General features: G+C 40.3%; 1 protein-coding gene across 1 annotated transcript in view; it reads right to left on the bottom strand.

Annotated features, from left to right (window-relative positions):
• Nucleotides 1–22,073, bottom strand: part of SNX24 (sorting nexin 24) — an 82,210-nt gene that overhangs the window by 31,662 nt on the left and 28,475 nt on the right. The window contains exons 2-3 of the mRNA XM_063129484.1: nt 9,782–9,865; nt 6,937–7,041 (exon numbers count right to left, since the gene is read on the bottom strand). Coding sequence (XP_062985554.1) covers nt 6,937–7,041; nt 9,782–9,865 — 189 coding nt within the window. The remainder of the gene's footprint in view (nt 1–6,936; nt 7,042–9,781; nt 9,866–22,073) is intronic.

The following is a 22,073-nucleotide window of genomic DNA, read 5'->3' on the forward strand; positions in this document are numbered from 1 at the left end:
ATTTTTTAAAAAATAGCCTTCCACTAATATGAACTCCAATGCAAAAATAACCCATTATAACCATATTTCAGATATTGTTTGTTCTTCTGACCCTTCAGCCAGGGGCTCGGGTATCATATATCAGGGATATATGCAACATTTCAGTTACGGGGTATCATTTCTTAATCTTTAAAGCCCTAGGCAACTTGGGACCTGGGTATCTGAAAGACCATCTTCTTCCTCACGAAGCTGCCTGATACTTAAGATCTGCAACAAAAATCTTCCAGGTAGCCCAGCCGTCAGCCGTTAAAAGTTAGATGAGACCAAGGACCAAGCCTTTTTAATTGTAGTGCCTTGGTAACACAATGAACTCCCTAAACAAGTTAGGGAAATGCCTACATTACATTTGCCTCAATTAAGGCATTAGGTTAAAAACCATTTAGATACCAATGTGATTAATGAAGGTCTGTTGAACCTCAGGGCTGTGGCTGAAATCCGGCCCACCTGGGGAGGTCAGAGCTGGCCTCTGGGGTTCCTCAGAAGGCCACGCCTCCCTCCTGCCATGTTTCAGCTTACGGAGAGTCTTTATCAGCAGTCCATGCAACACATACAGCTTTCTCTGACTGGGAAGCCTGCCAGCAGAGACACTACAAGGTTGCCCAGAGTAACAAGCAGTGATAAGCAAACATACAGGAGAATTTCACAAAAATCTAACAACAGAGAGGCTGAGGTGAAGTCCAGGGTCCGGTCAGAGGTCCAATTCACAGAATCCAGTCAGGCCAAGAATTCAGAATCCATGAGGTAGTCACTGGTACCAGCAACAGATATGTTTGTTGCCTGTGCTGTGTGGTTCATGGTGCTGCTTTTTTATCAAGTCCTTTGCCTAGACACTCCAATCTCCAGTTGTGGCTCGTTAATGAACTTTCCCTCTAGGCTGGCTATATAAGGGCAGCATTCACAGAGCTGCATTTCTGGCCTACAATCTAGGGCTTTTCCTAGATGGCTGGATTTGCTCTCTGCCTTTTATTCATTGTCTTTTCCAAGGGCTGGGCCAATGTCTGAACCACTGGAGAACATAGAGGAGGATGGTCTTCACCAGGCACTCCTGAGGGGCCTGCACCTTATTCAGCTGTACATCTCTCCTCCTGCAAAACTGCTTCTGGAATATCCTTGGGGGTAGAAGACCCCATAAATTCAGGTAAGTCAGGTTCCTCCTCAGAAGGAGCCTTGACACCCTCTTTCTCCAAGTACCTATTGTTTCTCTTTTGTCTGGGTCCCCCTTTCTAAAAGGTGAAAATGCCTCTTCTAAGGCTTAGTTAATGGCAGCAAAAATTTTAAGCTTAAATGTGCTGGAATGTTTGGCTCTGCCCCCTTTCCCTCCAGTTTTAGCCACCAGTGGGATGCAGCCGTTGGGAGCTTCTCCAAAATTGAATTCAGTCCTTGGGCTGAAAGATGCCCCATATCCCTGGTTTAATGGCTAACTTGTGACCTGCTGTTTATTAATATTGGTTGCTAATTTTATTAGTTTGTAGAAAACTATATATATCTTGTTTGCTGCTTCCATTGCCTTTGTTGTTTATTTGATGTGTTAACAGGCTTTTAGAGTTGTTTTTATCTTCAATGCTATCCATTTTATACTTTTATCTCTTGAGAGATGTTCTGCAGTCAAAGTGGAAAGGCAGCATACAAATACTCAAATAGCCTAGCGAAACAAGGAGAACATTTGGGGGCTATACATTATCACTAGAACTTATACAGCCATCTGTATAAGATCAGATGGGTGTATAAGATGCCCCCACTGGTGGAAAGCGATTTTAACCAATTCCCCTTCCTGAATAGTTTCCTATTCTACCCCAACAAAATGCGCCCCCACCCCCTCTCAAATGCTCTGGAGAGCCCGGGGGTTGCTCTGAAACAGTGTGGGAGATGGTGATAGTGGCTGTAGATCTGGAAAAAAATCACCGCCACCCCTTCTTGAAGTGGGGAACGCCCACTGGATCTTGGGTCCTTCTATGAACACAAGGAACCCTTCTTTTCATGGAAGGGCAATTCTGGACCCAGTCCATTTCAAAATACTTAAGAAATAATGCACTATAGAATAAAAATAATAGCTTCTAAAAATATGTAGCAATTTGTACCACACACTGGCCATAGAAACATCTGCAATCTGATAAAAAGAAATAATTTGCCATATTCAAAACAGAAAATTAAGGATATATTAAAAGAACTGCAAGCATAGAGCAGCACATAGCTTTAAAAGAAATGAACTTAGACATGTTACCATTATTGGTATTTTCTATTATTAGAACAAGTGTTTGGGTACTTTTCCTGTCTCTATGGTTAAATGTTACCAGATACCTTAAAAATACTTGTGAAAACTTCATTGATGCATTCTATATCAAATATACCAAAGAAATGTGCTCGGTCTCCACAGAATCTGAAAACAGCTGGTAGCAAGAATGATGGATTTAAGTTATTAACAGATCAAAAAAAGATGGATGGTGTCCTGCTTTACTTAATCTAAATCATCATCTAGATCTATTTAAAGATATGTGGTGCACTAACAAACTTAGTTAAGGTTTCGATAAAATCAGTAGAATAATCTGCCCCGTTACATAGAGTCTGCATTGATCAATAAAATCACTTGTACTAGGAAAGTACTGTTAAACACTGACAATCCTAGCCATTAATATTATTTAACACACTGTTCACAATCTTTAATGAGGATAAAGAACATTTTGTCTCTTTACACTTATCATACTGCCCTTTCCAGAGACCCTTATAAACACAGCACAACAGTGATTATTCAAAACTAATCGGGATTTCAGGGGGAGAAGGACACTGAATAATTTCTTGTAGGTTTTCTGTGTGATTAATAGATGTTCTTAGTGGCATCCCTTTAAAAAACAGATAACACTGAAGTTAAATAAATTTGCATTTACGCTACCCAAGATGAACTTCTATTCATTTACACTCATCAACAAGCCCAGTTACACATTCCATATATTTATCTACCAAGGTGATGATTCCACTTTGGGTGGTTAAAATAGGATATTCTAGCAGAAACAAAATAAAAAAGCAAACAGAGACAAGTAGGTCCTGTATTTATTTTTTATAATCCAAAATAAAATGACAAGATCCTACTTTTGAACAGATAAATCTAAATGTAGCGACCTGCTACAATTTGAGCAGCTCCTTCTACTCAAATGAATGGGCTGGTTCACACATCACAATAAGCCGTGCTGAACACAAGCCATGGTGGCTTGCTAAGCCACACTGCTGCCGACAGAAGATCAGGCACTCACTGGCTTGCTATGGGTTGTTTCCTCCTTCATCCTCCTGCCCGCTCCCAGCACGTATCCCAGGTGTCTTTGCAGCACAATTCATCTGTGATGAGATTCTCTCCTGCCCCCTTGTGAAGCACCTACATTGACATATATATGCCATATCATCAGAATGAAGGGGGGCAGCTTACATTAGTTTTCAGGATGAGGGTTTTTCTTTTCTTTTTTAACAATTTAAAAAACCCTCCCTGGCTGCTCTTTGCAGCCTGTTCCTCTTCCTAGCACAGCTATGTCTGTATGCATGATTAACTTACGTATGGTAAGCATGCGAACCCCCAAGTTTGTGACTGTGGCATGTCAGGATGGGGGATGTTTAAAAAGAGTAAAAACATTGAGACTTGTTTTTCTTCTTTTAACTCTTCATGAAAACAGGAGAGGGGAAAGCTTAAATCACCCAGCTCCCAAATCGCCATGGTCCCAAATTGGAGACACGTGCGTTTACCCAGATGTAAGGCAATCAAGTACGCATTCTTAGCTGTGCTAACTCAGCTCACGAGGGTATAAAGCCGTTTGCTGTCAAATGAAGCCCTGGGCTGGAGGAGGAGGGCACAGCAAGGAGCGGTCGGTTTTTTTGGTCACTCTTGCCAGGTGGCTCTGCAGCTGTTTCCAAGAAAACATGCACATGCCACTTCGCCAGGCTAACAAGCCATGCTGAAAACAAACTACCCCGAACAACCCAACAACAAGTCATAGGTTCTCATGGTGGCTTGTGCATAGTTAACAAGCCACGCTGAGGAAATTGCCAGGTTCAGACATCGCAACAAGCTCTCTGAACCAAACAAAGGTGACAACCCACCATGGGTTGTCGTGTCATGCGAGCCAGGTCAATGGATTTTAACGGAATCTGTAGAAATGAGAGAAATGTTTATCGGATCTCCTCAGTTTCTTGAGGGAGGAAGCTTTGACTAGTCCTTTTTGTCAATTCCATTTGTCACTCAGGCTTTCCCCTTTCTTAGATAGGGAAGATCTTGCAATGCTGATACATGCTTTTGCAACTTTTAGGCTCACTACTGTAATGCATCCAATGTGGGGCTGCCCTTGAAGGCAACTTGGAACCTTCAGCTCAAACGAAATGCTGCTGCGCATCTTTAAATATTAAAAGACACAAATGTAAAAGAGCGTTGGTGCCCATAAAGGTGTTGGTGCCCATCTTAAATCCTTTCCTGGTTTGGGGCCCACATATATCCTCTCCTTGCAACATCCATCACACTAGCTCGGGCTGTCCAATCAATCCCTTCTACATGTGAACTGAGAACATTCCATTAAGAAGCAGAACTTTTACATCAATTGCTCCAAGGCTGCTCCAAGACTGACTTCCCTTTAGGAAGTGGTGGCAAGGTGCACTTCTTCTGCCTGGCTTTTTGTTTGACTTGTTAATCTGCTGAATCTTCTGGTCTGTTGTCTTATTCTATATTTTTATGGTATTTTAATGCATTTTATGATATTTTAATTATTGTAGTAGCCTTCTTGAGCCAGGGAAATGGTGGCTATAAAGAGTTTAAAATTAAAAATGAATTCTGATAGCTGGAGGAGGTAGTGGGGGCGGGGGAGGGATAAATCTTTCACAATGATCCAACACATTTGTTCTTAGCATTTTCTACTGGAACAGAAGTTGATAGTCTGGATTGGGGGTTCTATAACTCTGTTGTCACATGTCTTAGATCTGGGTTCTGGTTCTGCCAGGTCCAAGTCATCAATCAGAAGGGGTGCTTAATGTTACTCGTTGCTTCCCTCATCTGATGCTTTCACCCTCTACTTCCCCCTTCTGGTAAGTCCCACTTTTCATCACTAGAAAACATACTGAAATTTTATCACAAGGCAGAGAGCTTATTAATTCTTCACCATTTTAATCAGAATATTGTGATTTTTACAAAGCCTACAGATCTAGAAGAATCAGAACAGAAGAAATTGGCCACTGAGTTTCTATTTCCACAACATCACTGTGTTAGACAGTAGACTACATTTTAGAATTCAACATAAAGTTCAGAGGCTAAAGCACAATTTAAAGACATTTAATTTTATATTTTTATATTCTGCACCAACATTGCTGAGATCAACTTTTTGTACAAATTCAATGAAGCTGGAGTCCACTTTGGTTCTGACATGCTGTATTACTGAAAAAGATGGCTTAAATATTTTTACTGTCTGGTGACTATCTTTAAAGGATATTGTTCCTTGTCACTGAAAGAATGGCCGTTTATTGATCTTGGTTCCCTTATTATAAAAATGGAAAAGGTTAAATATGCAGAAGAAAGCAAAGTAAAATAACTTATAGTGTTAATTGACTGTTATAAGAGTGACACAAAGGACTGGGGTAAATTCAGTCTAAAACAATATATCTATGAGCCAAATATTGAGGGTTTTATTCTAACATCACCATCTACACATCCTCCTCCTCCTCAACATCCCACCTTTTCTCCAAGGAGCTTAAAGTGGCATATATGCTTCTCTCAGGCACACATACTGACTGGGTTCAGGCAGTCGTGGGGGTAGAAACCATCATGGCTTCTCCCCCCACCCCCGCCTGTGTGACTGCTGTTTACATTATTCCTCGCACTGCAGCATGTGCAAGTAGAGGTTGTAGAGTGGGGACAAAGGGTTCAAACAGCCTGCCAACCTGCGCTGCAGTGCAGGGAATAATGCAAATGGTGATCGTGCGCACAGCATGCACTGGGGTGGGGGGAGCCATGATGGCTTCTTCCTCCACCACAATCTTCTGAACTCGCCCTTTATCTTCACAGCAGCCAGTGAGATGAACTAGGTTGAGAGACAGTGGACAGGTTTGTCCTTCAAAGTAAGCCAGAATTGTTGGGTTTATTGTGAACAAGCAAATCTGCTGGTTTATGGTGCCCAACCTCTACCAGGGAGAATGGTGAAACAAACCAGGAAGCCTCTGTCCATGGTTTGTTAAGCATTATATCTAAACTGGGTGTGTTTTTTGCTTGTTGAGTTAGCTCTTGGCTTATAATTCTGGAATATTAGGAGAGCAACACGCCAGAAGTCCCTATTCAGATGTAACACTAAACAAACTATAGACAGAGATTTCCTGATTTGTTTTGTTGCTCCTGCTGGCAAGAAGAGACAAATGGCAGGGATTATTCATGAAAAATCGGAATTCCCAACAAGTGACTTACCGTGACATACGAATTGGCCCAGTGACTGGCCCACTGGCCCAGTATCTGGCCCAAGGCAGCCAATGAGCTTCATGGCTGATTAAGGACACAACCAGAGTCTCCCCAGTCCAACCCCCTAGTCGCTACATCATGCTACTTCACAAAATTAATTGTTCCCATATAAAACAAATATTGTCTATCTTAGCATCAACTTAATTTACATTGCAGAACTTTCCCAAGTTTGACTATAATGTGACAATGACATTATCACTATATCCTAGAATCTATAGAAACAGTCTGATATTTTACTAAAAAGGTGCGATATGTCTTGAAAAAATATTTATAAAACAAAAACGGCTTGCTAGAATGCTCAAGTTTGAAGCAATGTCACTGCATTAACCACCCTTAAGCACAACCAAAAACAAGTGATGTTCACCCTCCGTTATTAATGTCTTTCTTGGAAACACAATCTTTTCTATGCATTGTTAAGTGCAGCTTACCTGTAAATAAACTTCCAAGCCATGCCGACGTTGTTCTAGAACTTTGGGCACCCAGTTCCTCACATGCTTTGAAGGGATTTCTGGTGTTCTTATGAATTTCTTAAGCTACAAATATGAACGGACAAATAAATTTCTCCCCAATAAAGTTAACTTCGCCTTTACCATTTTTGTTAAAGCATTCAAAGAGAAGTTGTGAAACTATATGATAATATAGATAGAAATAGATATAAAAGTTTTTTTAAAAACCCGACAAATAAACTGACAAATTATAAACATTGTTGTATACAAGTTGGTGAAGAGAATTTGAAATAAATACACTTAACAGGCAACATGCGAGGCAATTTCTTAAGTCCGGAATGAGACGTTCTGGTATGTCAGCTAAATAATGCTACATGGACTGGCCAATCTACAGCCCTAATAAAAACCCAAGAATGTAGTTTAACAGAGATTTTAGCCTGTACTCTTGTGTATTATGTTTAGAAACAAACCTTAAAAACTGTAGCAAATGCTCAAAATGCAATTGAGTTTAGTCCCTCTGCAGGATTAAGCACTTAGAAAACAACAAATAAGTTGTGCAAGACTGAACTGAAAAACATATGAAGTTACAGTAGTTTAGTTCCCGATAGGAGATGCCAATCTATGAATCCTGGAAAAGATTTTAGGATTCACAGATAAGGTATTTGGAGAAACAGAAAACAAGGAACTGAGTAAACTCATTTATGAGTGATTGCAATGAAAACAGTAACATAAAAAGGAAACTCCACATTCTGTAATGGTAAGCTGAGTGTACGTTTTGCTATATTCCAGGCCCTGGAAAGTAGTCCCAATGAAAGCATCATGAGGCTTCCATTTTCTCAGGATGGAGTTCTCCAGGAAGACCCCAGAGAGTTGCCGCCCTGCATTCAGAGGATGTTGCATTGTTATCCTCAAACTCTGTGGACTCTAGCCATGAAGACATCAGCACATCACAGCCTTCCCCAGCTTATCACAGCCTGAGGCTGCTAAAACAGTATCCCCTTTAAAGAAAAAAGGCCCAGTCAGCATGGAAGTAGAATTAACCAGCCTGAAGGAAGCCAAAGTCCTACTTAAAGTTCAGTTGTCATCTGCTGCTTGTTGGGAGCAACATACAGATGGACTTGTCTGGCTTCAAGCACTACTTGGAGCTCTCTCTGCTGCTATTCTATTCTGGTTTCTTTCTGCCTCCCTAAAAATCCTGACCTGACCAAAACTTCAGTAAAGACCTGTTCCATGGTGGAACCCTATAATCCAGACCAAATGATGCTAAACCCTCACCAGGCAGAGGCAGAACAGAACACACCGCAAGCATTGTTTTAATATGGAAGGGCAGGATATAAGTATTTTAAACAACACACACACACACACACACATCCCAACACACAAGAACAGAAACTGTAGTAGTGGACCTGGGAGACCTGGATAATTAGGAACACCCTGTGTGGCTTTAGTATGTAGCTCTCTTTTATTCTCAAAGGTCTCTCATCTGTAGTAATAATAGCAAAAAGAACCACCACCTCCCACTCAGGTTTGTTATAAGGATAAATATTTGTAAAGCACTTTGCATATAAATCAGACTGCATAAATGAGTGTACGTTTTGCTCATATCAGACAACGTAAGCTGGTGTGCTATGCAAAAGAAAAGAAAGACACCACCTAGAGTGGATTTCCTATATTTGATGCAAGCAAGATGACACGCACATGCTCTAAGCATTGTATCACCTCTAAATAAATGTGAAGTGGGGGGAAAACACAAGGACAGAAATTCAAAATTGACTTTAATATGCATGCCTACTGGGGTTGGGGGATTTACATTTCATCTCTGAGTCTCAGAAAATGTCACTCTCAAAAGCTGTGTCGACAAAAGTCTCTCTGTTCATAAGGTTCGAACATCTCTGTCATTCAGTCTCCAACCTGTGTCATCCAAAAGTGTTTGACTACAACTCACATCATCCCAACGCAGCATGGCTAATGCTGGCTGGGGATGATGGAAATTGTAATGCAACACATCAGGATGACACCACATTAGGGAGGATTTCTTATTATGGCCCACATTTTTTGACAAAAGTCACCAAACTGGAACTATTAAAGCCTAGGCCACAATTCAGTACAGCCAGTAAGACAGAAAAGGAAAACCCAGAATTTTTCCTGGCATTTCATCATTGGATTTTAGAACTTTTGATTTAGCACACTGATTTCAGGTATTAAAGTACCTGCCATTTAGAGCAGTCACATCACAGAGGCACTACTCAGATCATGCTCAGGAAGTGGCATTCAATCGTGTGTATTTCCCTCCACTTGGCCTTTCCCTTGGGAAATCTGTGTGGAATTAAGGAGAGGATGCTACTTCTCAAAGGCGCTTTCTCTACCTATGTGCCTGCCTGCTGGTTGGACTTCCACCCATCCAACAGCAGTGGCAGAAGGAGAAACAGAGGGGTAGTGGAAAAGTGGGATAGCAGGAAGTGAGAAAGAGACAGAAAGAAAGGAAAGAAGGAAAGAAATAAGGTGTGTCTCAGCCCACTTTTGGCTTTGGCTTTGTCCACAGACAGCTGAGGACCTCCACTGACTTTTTGTCTAGGTCAATAGCCCTTCATATAAGCAGAGCTCCCCATCCCCCCACCCCCACCCCCTGATCCTATGGGAACTGAATCCAACATTTTCCTGGTTCTGTAAGACTGTCTACTTTTTCACAGTTCCACATTTTCCCTTCCCCAAAGTATGAAGTAAGAAAACACAAATGTTTCAGGAATGAAATGGAGTCATCACTTTGGAACAGAGTGGAAGAAAAGTATAGGCAACATTGTTTTAACAACTTACATATAGTATTTACCTTTTTATGGAGAGCATGAAATTCACTATACCTCTTTTCAACAAAGTGCTTTCTTCCATTTGTTAGTACCTCTATCTTAAAGACCTGTAAAAACAATTTAAAAGATTACTGATTCCTGCTCAAAACACTATTTCCTCATATGTTACTGCCCCCCCTTTCCTTTAATAACTGTAACTGATTTCCCTCTCATAAAACACCAGATACTCCAGAAATTCTGAAGTACAACATTGATTAATGACTAAATGCTATACTAACCAGTTGGTTCTGTAAATACATATAAGGATTAACATTTGTGGTGCCTAAAAAAACTTAGAATCCATTGTCATAATTTCCAGAAAGTTTTTAATATGGCAAACAACATAATTAGTTTTTTAAAAAGCAAAACAAATTAAGAATATCTGTCTCTTGCAGTCATGCCCTACATCAACAAGCATACATGTGTACACTTTAGTGACAGAATATCTTGCAGAACACTTGAGATATAAATGCAAAGACTACGTTGCAGGTTAATTTCCACCTAACCTACATATTCATCTCTAGTCTCAGCTGGGGCTGCTCTAGTGTTTACACCATTAAAAAAAGGTGGTGCAGGCTCATTTTCTTTGCATGATGTGTATGACAGCTTCTGCTGCTGCCTGTAGAAGGTTGAAAGGCCACATGAAGAAGCTCTCTAGACCCACTAATTAGTAGCCACTAACATGACATTTTCTTGATTTTCAGGTCACTGGGTCAAATCTCAGGGCAGGTGACAAGAAATACCTCAAAATGCTCATGAAAACATAACCTAGTAAAACCAAGATCACTAGCACAGTAATGAGAGACCATCCACTCACTGTAACCACATGTTCCTATCTTCAAATTCATTATATTAGGAAGCAATTGAATTAGATCCAGAAAGAGATGGCCCATATAAGACACAGGAGGGATCTAATTCTGGGCCAGAAACTAGTGCTTTGAAAACTGAATTTTGCAGAAGGGTTTTGATGGGAAACCCTTTTGAACCCTTCAAATAGTAAGTAATGTAATACTAAGAAATGTCAATATTTCTAGCAAAATATCTATCATTGTGATAGGCAGCACAAGAAGGGTATGCAAATTGCAAGGATTCTTGAGAAAATGCATCTCATTAGTGTTTTAGTTTTTCCCATAGGAGTGAACAACAGTACAATTTGCTTATATACAAATCTACATCTTTGCAGTTGTGCTACAAAATTCTGCAAGGCTGTTTTGCTCCTAAACCAATGAATATCTACATTGAACTGGCAAGCAAGATCATAGAGGAAGTTGGGATGAAGTTTTGTTATCTGTATGCTTGTGACACCTGGCTCTATTTCTCCTTTTCACTGAACTCAGGTGAGACAGTGGAAGTACTGAACAGATCTCTGGTATTAGTAATGGACTGGATAAACTGAAGCTCAGCCTAGACTGGAAAAATGTTTGAATTGAGTTTTTCTGACCAGACGGGTGGCAGGTCAGTCTCTTCTGGATGGGATTGTACTTCAGGATGGGGATCCTTAAGGATCAGGTTCACAGATTGTGGGTTATTTTGGAACCAGAACTTACTTTGGTTCCCAGATGGCATCTGTGATCTGAAGCAGCTATGTCTCTCCTGAACAGATATGGCCTGCGTACCATTATCCCTGTCCTAGTAACGTCTAGATTTGGCTTCTGTCATGTGAATGTCTTTGAAGACTACATGGAAACTTCAAGAAGTGTAAAATATGGCAGCTAGACTGCTGATGGGCATCAATCAATCAGAGCTTCTAACCCATTTTAAGACAGCTTCACTGGTTTTTTTTATGTGTTTCCAGGCACAATTCTTCAAAGTGCTGGACTTGACTTATAAAGCCGTATATGGTTTGGTACCAAAGATAGCTTGCCTACACGGACCTGCCCATTCAACGAGATCATCTGAAAGGGTCCTTCTCCCACTGCCCCCTCCACCTTGTGAGATTGGGCAGGATGCAACCAAATATCAAGCGTTCTTGGTGTTGGTGCCCCAAATTTGGAATGCCCTCTGAGGAATATTCACCCAGGCCTAGTTCATGAGCTTAGGTGCCAAATGAAAACATTTTTAGTTGCCCATGCCTTTTAGATAGTGGCGTTTCATTTCTGCTGATTAGTTGTCGCTTTGCTCTCCATAGCTTTATCGTTTTGCTGTTGTAATTGGGTTGTTTGCTTCTACTGTTGTCTTATTAATTCTGCAAGCCACCTTGAAAATAGTTAGTTGAAAGGTAGAGCTGGAATGTTTAAAATACATGTATACATAAATAAGAGGGGGTAATTAAAACACACTATTGAAGTGGAAGCGAAGTCAGCCCTTTGCTGACCCCAGTTCCTGGAAGGAAGGAAGGAAGGAAGGTTTCGCCTGTCTTCAGTTTTTCCAGTTGCAGCCCATTTTTCATAGTTGGAGGCACTAATTACAGAACCAGCTCGTGTCTGCATAGCTCCACCGTAGGTTCCATTTCTTGGTCATGTTCAAGTGCAACACACAGACAGAGTAACTGGTAATAGCAACCTAGCAAGCTTAGATTGGGCACAATACCACAGAGAGTTAAGTAAGGTTCAGAAAGATTGGGGTGGGAGGAGGAAAGCCCCAGAGCTCTGACACAGGATGTCTGCAGACCACTGAACCTGTCCTCTGCTTGTCAAAGGACCCTTTTATATCTCTAAAATAATCCATTCACATCACATTATCTCCCTACTCAGTTATAGGGGTCAGCATATCAGATCACATATGGGAATCTATATTACAACAGACGGTACACTTCTGGCCGCTTTCACCTCTTCTTCCCTTTTCCTGCAGGCTTAACCCATTCATTCCAATGGTCATGATCATTAATCCTTTCCAAGGCTTTGTGCTGACAGTCATGCGGAAAGCCGAATGTCCTCAGTCTTATAGTTTACAAATGACAGATATGGACCTAAAACTATAGCTGTTCAATCATTTTGGCTTCTCTGTACTGTTTAAACTTTGTTTTGAATCCAATCAGAAATGAAGGGTCCAACAGAGTTTTCATCCAATGTCACATGTTGCTGAGGTATTTTCAAATTGGTTTCAAGAATTCTAGGGGTCTGGGAAACATTACAAGATCCAATAATTCTTTGGGTTCTATTCGTCAACAACAGAAAACGTTTCTATAAAGCCAAATATACGGATTGTTGTTGACCTACTGGTTACATCAACTACTTCCCCAAATGATAAAATGGTTTATTGCACTTGCCTCCTCCCCCAATTCACCAGGGAAGTAATCAGCTGGATTTAGCCATTTAAGGGCTTAAAAATGTGTCTGTATCTTAACGAACATAACAATTTAATCATCTTTGGGCAAAATGAAATGATACGTTAAATGCATGTATGCATTTAACATGTCTTTTTTTTACTTTAAAACTAATAGCTGTGGGAGTCTTCAATCAAGATTGGGGCCACAGCTTGTGGAGACAGGAAGAAACATTTTCCCTCCATGCCATAGTTTATTTATTTATTTATTACATTTTTATACCATCCAATAGCCAAAGCTCTCTGGGCGGTTCACAAAAAGGTGACAATTGCTCCTCCCCACCTAAGCTGCTTTGCAAAGGATTGAAGTAGCCATTGGCATAATAATAATAACAATAACAATAATAATAATAATAATATCATAAAATGCATAACACTGATTAAAAACATATAAAACTGATACAATATTAAAATAACAATTGGACATCTTAAAATTCATCTGGGTAGGCCTGCCAAAAGAGATCAGTCTTTATGGCTTTCTTAAACTCAGAGAGAGTATTAAGTTGACGAATCTCTCCCATCAGGCCATTCCACAGTCTGGGAGTGGCAGAAGAGAAGGTCCTCTGGGTCATGGTTGTCAGCCTAGGTTTGGCCAACTGGAGTAAATTCTTCCCACAGGACCTGAGTGTGCAGGCCGGATTGTACAGGAGAAGGTGATCCCCTGGGAACCTGAACCCAAACCAGGTAGGGCATGAATGGAGGTGCTCTTTCTAAAGAAAATCACAGCTTGGAGCTTGGGATTTTCATTGGAACCATGGCATAAACATTATGAAGCCCTCTCTCCCCAGTCATGGTCCCAATCCTGAACACACACACCCTTAGCAAAAACCTGTAACTTTTATTAAACAAATACACACATTTAACCTATTATCTAGTTTGGCCCTTTTAGCAAGCAACAAATAACCTGTGCAGTACTACGTACTGCCTTTTAATGGCATCATTGGTAAATGCATCAGATGCAACAGATTAGATCTACAACAACTTGGCAATCAAATCATCTTAATTTCTCTCAATTTCACTCAATCCCTAACAAATCCTTTTCTACATGGAGCCAATACTTAATAGGGACAATAATTAGCTATTTAAAACATCCGCTAGAATTTAACTCATATAAACGAAGAACAGAATAAATAGCTTTTGGTTTGAACTGAGTGTGGAAAGTCATAATTTTCTCTGGCCATCATGCCAAAAAGATGACATTTTATCTCATAACTATCAAAAGGCTGGAGAGGAAGAACTGGGGCCTATTAAGTCAAAGCCCTGTTTTAAGAACTCTTTGTAGGAAGCCATAACAAAGTCTTTCATGGTTTTTGGATCAATCTGCATAACAGCTGTCTCTGTTTAAAATGATTTTTTAACACAGACCAGTAAGTCATCATCCGATTACCAAGTTATAATAAAAATATTAAAGACAATACTAAATTGGGAAAACAATCTCCCAAGACTGCAGTACAAAAGTGTGCCCTTCCCAAAACCATATTCTCTTCCGTTTGCATTCCATGGCTTTGGACTGCAAAACCATGGAAGAGAGACAAGCGCTTGGTCAACCCATAGTACTAAACTAGGACTTAGTCCTGTGTGAACAAGCCTTTGTGAGATGGGCAAAAACTCAGGCTTGTGTGCTCAGTGCTCTCTAACCAGGATTCAGTTTCTGCAACAAGCCAGTTACAGAACCTGGATTTTAAAAGTAGCCTGTTCAAGAGAAGTCTAGTTTGTTAAATCCCAATTCCTGGTTCCTAGGTAACAACAAGCAAGGAATCATAGAACTTGAAACTGAATCCTGGTTTAGTCCTCCTCCTGGTCATGCGGAAAGGGGAGGAGCAAGTGGTTGAACTCACAGAGGTGCATCCAATAGTGCTAAACTAAGATTTAGTATTGCACGTACACACAACCAATTACTTGCTAAAGTGAGCTTCATGGCCAGGAAGGGATTCAAAGCTCTTAGTCTAAACCTAACACTCAATTCACTCCAATTGTGTTTTTCAAACTCTGTTCTAGGGTTCCTGAGGTTCTTTGGCTCTTTGTTGAGGTATCTCAGTGGGATCAGTACTGACAAAGTTTTCCTTGAAAGGCAGCTTGCCCACCATCAACATCCTTCCACTGCAATATACAGGTACAGGAGAGTTTTAGGCAGGATCTAGCCTGCCTGTTCTCTTCCTTTGGAGGCGATCCAACAGGAGCAACTTGTGCTCTGTACGACCTGGACATCTGCTCCCAAACATGCCTCAAACTCCTCTGAAAAGCACAGTATTTCTGGGCAGACAGCTTGATGTATAATGGAGTGTTCTCTGAAGACAGAAAGTGCAAAATTCAGTGCACTACACTGCAGACTGAGAGCTGATGCTGTCAGAACTAGGAAGAGGTTCAAATACTGATGGGGCCATCTTCAACAGGACAGTTTTTCGGAAGTAAAAACCCCATAAAAATTATGTCTAATGTCTAAATTGATTTTGTCTAGTTTCAAATACTAATTATTTCTTTTGTTCTTTCTCTGTTGATTTTGTTTTAGTCAGTAAGACTTGCTTTTTCCTTGAAATACCCTGATCAAATCACTTCTCTCTCCTGTTCCCCTTCCAAGAAACATTGAATGTGACCCAGGAACGAGTTCGTCCTCCTGCTTCAGCATGTATAAAGGTTTTTTGAAAGAAATCATTTCCCTGCTTTCTGTTAATGGCTCATAATGAATACTTTATACTGAAGAATTGTAGTGAGAGCTTATTTACAGTAATGACTAACTTCCAGTGCTTAAAAATGACTTAGAATGAGTCAACAACCCATTCAAAGTATGGTCTGCTTTTTAGAATTATTCTCCTAACAAATACACCATATATTTTATAACATCTGAAAAGCTGATGACATAAAGATTTTAATGCATTCTTCTAAGTAACTATACTAAGAAAATGATTCTATTGGAAATGATGTAGTATGAAACTGTCAGCCCAGAGAAGACGTAATTCTGGGCTCTAATCCATAGCTCCCACAGTTCTCCTTATTGGATGCCGGTAGGGGTTCTAGGAATTAAAGCTTCCAGGTCAGGACAAGTATCTGCATTTAAGCCACGATCTTACAAAGAATCTTGGGAACTCCCAAGTATCAAGGAACGACTCTTGAGGGGAAAACCTAGACCATATTTATAGAAAGATAATTCAAATAATGATAATGGTTTTCTGACATTTGTCAATCAGTTACTTCTCACTCTATTTAAAGTGTCCTTAGCTCTTTTTTGAAAGCATCTGAATTTTTCAATCAATTTTGCTATGACAGATTTGAAAATATAGCAGGGCAAGAGTGCTTCACTGTAGCACTAGTATTTTAATAATAATGATATGCTATAATAATGTATGAAACGCATATCTTTATTGAAGGTACACAAGTTCAGAATATTGTTTTAAGTCAAACACACACCAAACTAAAACAAAAAGAAACATAGCCAAAACTACAGCCAAAAACATAGCCATATATGTGTGTGTGTGTGTGTGTGTGTGTGTAAGAATGTAGCAACATGCTTGCAAACTAACTTTACTCAACTTCACAAAATCCTGGTTGAATACTGATGAACCTCATCTGCATTTTTATTGGCCACCTGTATCCCTTGAATATCATCAGAACTAATTCCCCTCAGGCTAAAATTTCTCACAGACAATCTAGAGAGCTTTCAAGAGACAACCCATTTCACAACACACAGATGAAACAGAGTGGAGTGTAAGTTCATAGACTGGAAACGCAAGCGCTTCTATATATGTTGAGCTTAACTACATCACAACAAAGGGAAATGGCTGTTCTGTGCCATAAGGAACCAGATGCAAATTCGAGCAGTTAAAGTATTTGTCTCGAAATCAGAGGAATAATTTTATTGTGTTTGTGTGTTTTTTTAAAAAAAATTGGTCACTATTGGAAGTCTTACATGGCAACACAAAACCCCAGTGGTACAAAAACATGCATGCAGGAAGATCAAGTTACTCGGACTTTCAAAAGGGTTTTTGACAAAGTCCCTTACCAAAGACTCCTGAGCAAACTCAGCATTCATGAAATAAAAGGAGAGGTCCTCTTATGGATCAGTAACTGAAGGATAGAAAGCAGAGACTAGGAATAAATGGTAAATTCTCCCAATGGACACAAATAGTGGGGTCCCACAGGGATCTGTATAGGGACCAATGCTTTTCAACATGTTTAGAAATGATCTGGAATTAGGAATGAGCAGTGAAGTGGTCACGTTTGCCAATGACACAAAAACAAAAACTGATTGTGAGGAGCTCCAAAAAGATCTCTCCAAATTGGGGAAGGGGCATTCAAACAGCATTTGCGGTTTAGTGTAAGCAAGTGTAAAGTGATGCATGTTGTGGCAAAAAACCCCAACTTCAAGTATAACCTGATAGGATTCGAGCTAGCAGTGACCAACCAAGAAAGGGGTTGTGGTGGACTGCTCGATGAAAATGAGGGAAGGTTACAACAGCTGGGATTGCCTAGGTCAGGAAAAAGGAGGGCAAGGGGAGGCATGATAGAGGCGTGGAGAATGTGGATAAGGAGACATTTTTCTTCCTCTCTTATAATAGTAAAATGCAGGGTCATCCCACGAAGCTGATTGTGGGAGATTCAGAGCAGATAAAAGGAAGTACTTCTTCACTGAGCAAGTAGTGATGACTACCAATTTAGATGGCTTTAAATGGGGATTGGAAAAATTCTTGGAGAAGGCTCCCAGTTGCTACGAGTTCTGATGGTTCTACGCTAACTCTAGTTTCAGAAGCAGTAAGCCTATGTACACAGTTGCTGGGGAACATGGGTGGGAGGATGCTGTTGCCCTCATGTCCTGATTGTGGGTCTCTGGTCAACAGCTAGTTGGCCACTGTATGAACAGAATGCTGGACTACCTGTTTCTTCGATTCTAAGGCACACTTTTTTCCCCATATAAACATCTCTAAAAATGGGGTGCGCCTTAGAATCGCGGGTGTTTCTTAGGGATTTTTTTCTGTTGGTGGTACTGAAATTAGTGTGCGTCTTACAATCGATGGCATCTTACAATCAAAGAAATACGGTAGATGGACCCTTGGTCTGAACCAGCATGGCTCTTATGTTCTTATATTTCCATGGAGTTACAAATTACACTTCAAGAACACTTATTTCAGATCTCAAGGTACTATTGAATCCATTACGAGAGAGAGAGAGAAGAGTGTACATTGAGGGATGGGCACATACAGAATGAAAGCGTGATCTCTACAGACTGAAAATGCAGTCCTCATTCAGGTTTGCTTTCCACATCTCCCCACACCCCCAAACTGGATGGTACTAGCAAAGAGGAAGGACACAATTCCAGCAGAGAGGGAAAGGTAGGAAAGAAACCCCAGAGTTAAGTTCCAGAGTGGAATATGGATCAGCTAACTCACATGTGTATAAATGTAAGTGTGTGTGACCCTGATTCAGATTGGGACTATGGCACTCCAGGAGAGGGGGTTTAAGCTTTCCCTCTTTTTCATTGTGAAAATCCACCCAGGAGGGGTGGTGTTAAGAAAAAGAAATCCCCTGTCTAATTTATTTATTTGGAGTATTTATACTCTGCTGACTAATCAAAGTTATCGAGGAAGCTTCACTATATTATAATATACAATAAAATGGACAAGAGTTACTAGGCAGGGGCAAAGACGTGTATATAATACTCCCACCCCTCAGATGTTCTGACTATCTCTCTGGTCTGAATCTTTGATACACAGCAGATCTCAGAAGAAATAATCCCTTTCTGGAAATGGCTGCTGGAGCATCCAGATGTTAGTCCCTCACAGGGTAAGAAGGCCTCTTCACCTGGATTGCTGCTGTTGCTGCTTCTCACAGCTTTTGACTCCAGATGTGAGAGGCAAATATATTTACAACTCCCTAGCCTTCAGATACAGCTGCCATTTTGGAGAAAACAGCTAATACGCACTCAGGAGCTGAACTTCTGAACGTAAAGACATGTATTTTTGAAGGCACTCTAAATCTTGTCCTGAACTAACAGCACACCTATACATGTATACTCAGAAGTAAATCCCATTGAGTTGAGTGTGGCTTACTCCTAGGTAAGTGGGCACAGGGTTGCAGCCTAAATTGATTTGGTTACATTTCCACTCTTTGCTGGTCTACCAAGTATTGTTAGGAACAGCAGTAACTAAGCACAGCCAGTCAGGTATGATCTCAACTGAGAGGCCAGTGAGGACAGCTAATGTAAATTTAAAATTGAATGTTGCTATAAGTATGTAAATAAACTTCTTTGCAGTATTGATTAGGGTGACCATATGAAAAGGAGGACAGGGCTTCTGTATTTTAACAGTTGTATTGAAAAGGAAATTTCAGCAGGTGTCATTTGTATATATAGGGAACCTGAGGAAATTTCTTCATCACAACAGTTAAAACTGCAGGTGCCCTGCCCTCTTTTAAATCTGGTCACTCTAGTATAGCTCCTGCACCTTTAACTGTTGTGATGAAGAGGGAATCTCACCAGGTTCTCCATATATACAACTGACACCTGCTGAAATTCCTGTTTTTACGCAACTGTTAAAGATACAGGAACCCTGTCCTCCTTTTCATATGGTCACCCTCGTATTGATATTTTCAGCCTTCTTCATTGAAACTTTTTTTCCATTCTAATTTAAAGATGTTTTCACTCCATTAACACAATAGTTTAGTTTCTTGTTTTGTTACACACTGTAGGGAGAATTCAGTGCTCTCCCCGCACTTGTTCAAATTCAAATGACTTGCATTCAAATTGGAATTGTATTATCCTCTCAAGGCAGCCATTTACATGAAATCTCTTATAGTTTCTCTGACGGTATAAAATGTAGATGCCACTGCACATCAGGCCGGTGTTTGGCTCTTTGCACAGACAGTCCAAAACAGTTTTCCTGATCTGTTTCAACTTGAAATGTTGTCAATATATGGATTGTCTTGCTTTCTAATTCAGTGAAAAATCTAGTTTTCCATTAGTCTCTGCCTTTCTAATTTTCAATACAGCTTTACTAAATGTAATTATTAAAGGCAGATTCAAGAAAGCAATTACTGAGCTACTGGTTTGTATCTCTGAAGTCTTAATAAGTGGCACAAAGTGGAAGTGCCAGGTATAGTTAAATTAAATATGATGATGGGGGGGGATTAATAACAGTAATAGTAATAACAGTGGTGATGATGTGGGTGATGGTAGAGACGACATGACACTTAATAGAACAATTATGAATATGAGCGTCGGGCTACAAGACAAAGAGTCTCTTTAGGTTCTTCTGCCTGCAGAACAACCTGTTCTGTAGGGCGGGAGGGTTGCACTTCTCCTAAAAAGATCATATGTACAGCATGGGGGTGCTCCTGGATCCATCATTATCACCTGGATCCACAGGCAGCCTAGGTGGCCAGGATCACTTGTTACCAGCTGCATCCCTAGATGGACAGAGATTGTTTGGCAACTTCCCAGGTGGATTAGCGTAATGCCTTTGTACACAGGGTTACCTTCAGTTAGTTCAAAACAGAGCTGCTAAGTTACTGACTGGGATTTGCCAATATGATCATGTGACACCAGTACTTCGTGAGCTGCCCTGCCTTCCAGTTTGAACTGAATTCAAAGTCTTGGTTTTTAAAGGCCTAAATAGCTTGGGACCAGAGTATGTCTAAAGGAATATCTCCTCCCATGTGTACCTGTTTGGACCCTTAGGTCATCTTTGGAGTCCCTCCTCTAGGTGCCTGTTAGAAAAAGCTAGGCGGGTGATTACAAGAGAGAGGGCCAACTCAGTAGTAGCACCCTCTTATGGAATGTCCCCCCCCCCCCGCCCAAAGATGTTCCCCTGGAACCTACATTACTATATTTTCAGCACCAGGCAAAGGCCTTTTGAAATCTGCCCAGAGAATAATTTTAGGGCCAAATTTCACATTTTTCATTCAGCAGTTTGTATTGTGTGCAGGGGCTCGTTGTGAATTTACCTCCTTTTTCAGGAGCGGTCTGTTGGGTAATAGGGCTTGCTGCTTGTGGAAAAAGGCATATATGTATTTATTTATTACATTTTTACAGCGCCCAATAGCCAAAGCTCTCTGGAGCCTGTTGTGCAGTAGTTCACATAACTAGTTCCGTGTCAGAAAGACCTTCAGGTATGTGTTTCTCAAAAAGTAGCTCTCCACACAGAGTTCTTTCATAAGTAACCAGTAAAATATCGAAGAAAAGAAGGAGGGCTGGTCAAAAAGTGCCCAACCAAATTTTCAGTCTCATTCTTGGGCTGCATGTGTAAGAAGGTGCTTCCTGAACATTCAAAGATGGGCTGGAAAAATTCAGGTGACTTTTTCAGGTGGAAACGTACATTTTTAGCAGACAGAGAATGTAGTACAGTTAGAAACTTCTTGTTTCTAAAATGTCCCCTCCCTTCTTGTTTGTTTTAAACAGTTTTTGCTGCTGCCTTGTAAGGCAATTAATTTTACTGTGACTTTATTTCCTAAAAGGCTTTATTTTATTACTTGAGTTCATTGTGTAAACATAAACGGACAAGTGGTGTGGATTGATGTTAACATACAGAGGATAATGCTTCAGGTTTTGGACTAGATGTTCTTGAAGACAGGTTAAGCTATTTGATGCAGGCTTGAAAAGAGTCATTTCTGTGCATCACAAACTGCAGTGAAAAAAAAGGTCTCCAAGTAACTGGGAAAGAAAACTTTGTGAACAGGGAGGTTCCTTCCCTCTTTATATCAGACTTGATGTCCCACAAATGACTACTACAAGTATCTGTAGGAAGCAGTTTTAGAAACCATGCTATGGAATAGTGACTAATGTACTAGCTGTACTTATTCATACAGATGTACATGTATTCTAAATATTTTATTTTAAAATCACCATTAAAATTGCTTATGAGGGGTGGGACTAAAAGAAATGAAGGATTCCACGTAGTGTAGTTTTACAGATGTTCTCTCAGCATTAATAGTCACAAGCTTCTAATATTTTTTTTTCTCCGAAATGCTCTCTTTTGCTAAATTAAACTGTTTGCCTCAAAGTGAACTGAACAGAGTTCTTAAGTG

The sequence above is a fragment of the Elgaria multicarinata genome, chromosome 6 (assembly GCF_023053635.1).
Source record: "Elgaria multicarinata webbii isolate HBS135686 ecotype San Diego chromosome 6, rElgMul1.1.pri, whole genome shotgun sequence".
Taxonomy (NCBI): Eukaryota; Metazoa; Chordata; class Lepidosauria; order Squamata; family Anguidae; genus Elgaria; species Elgaria multicarinata.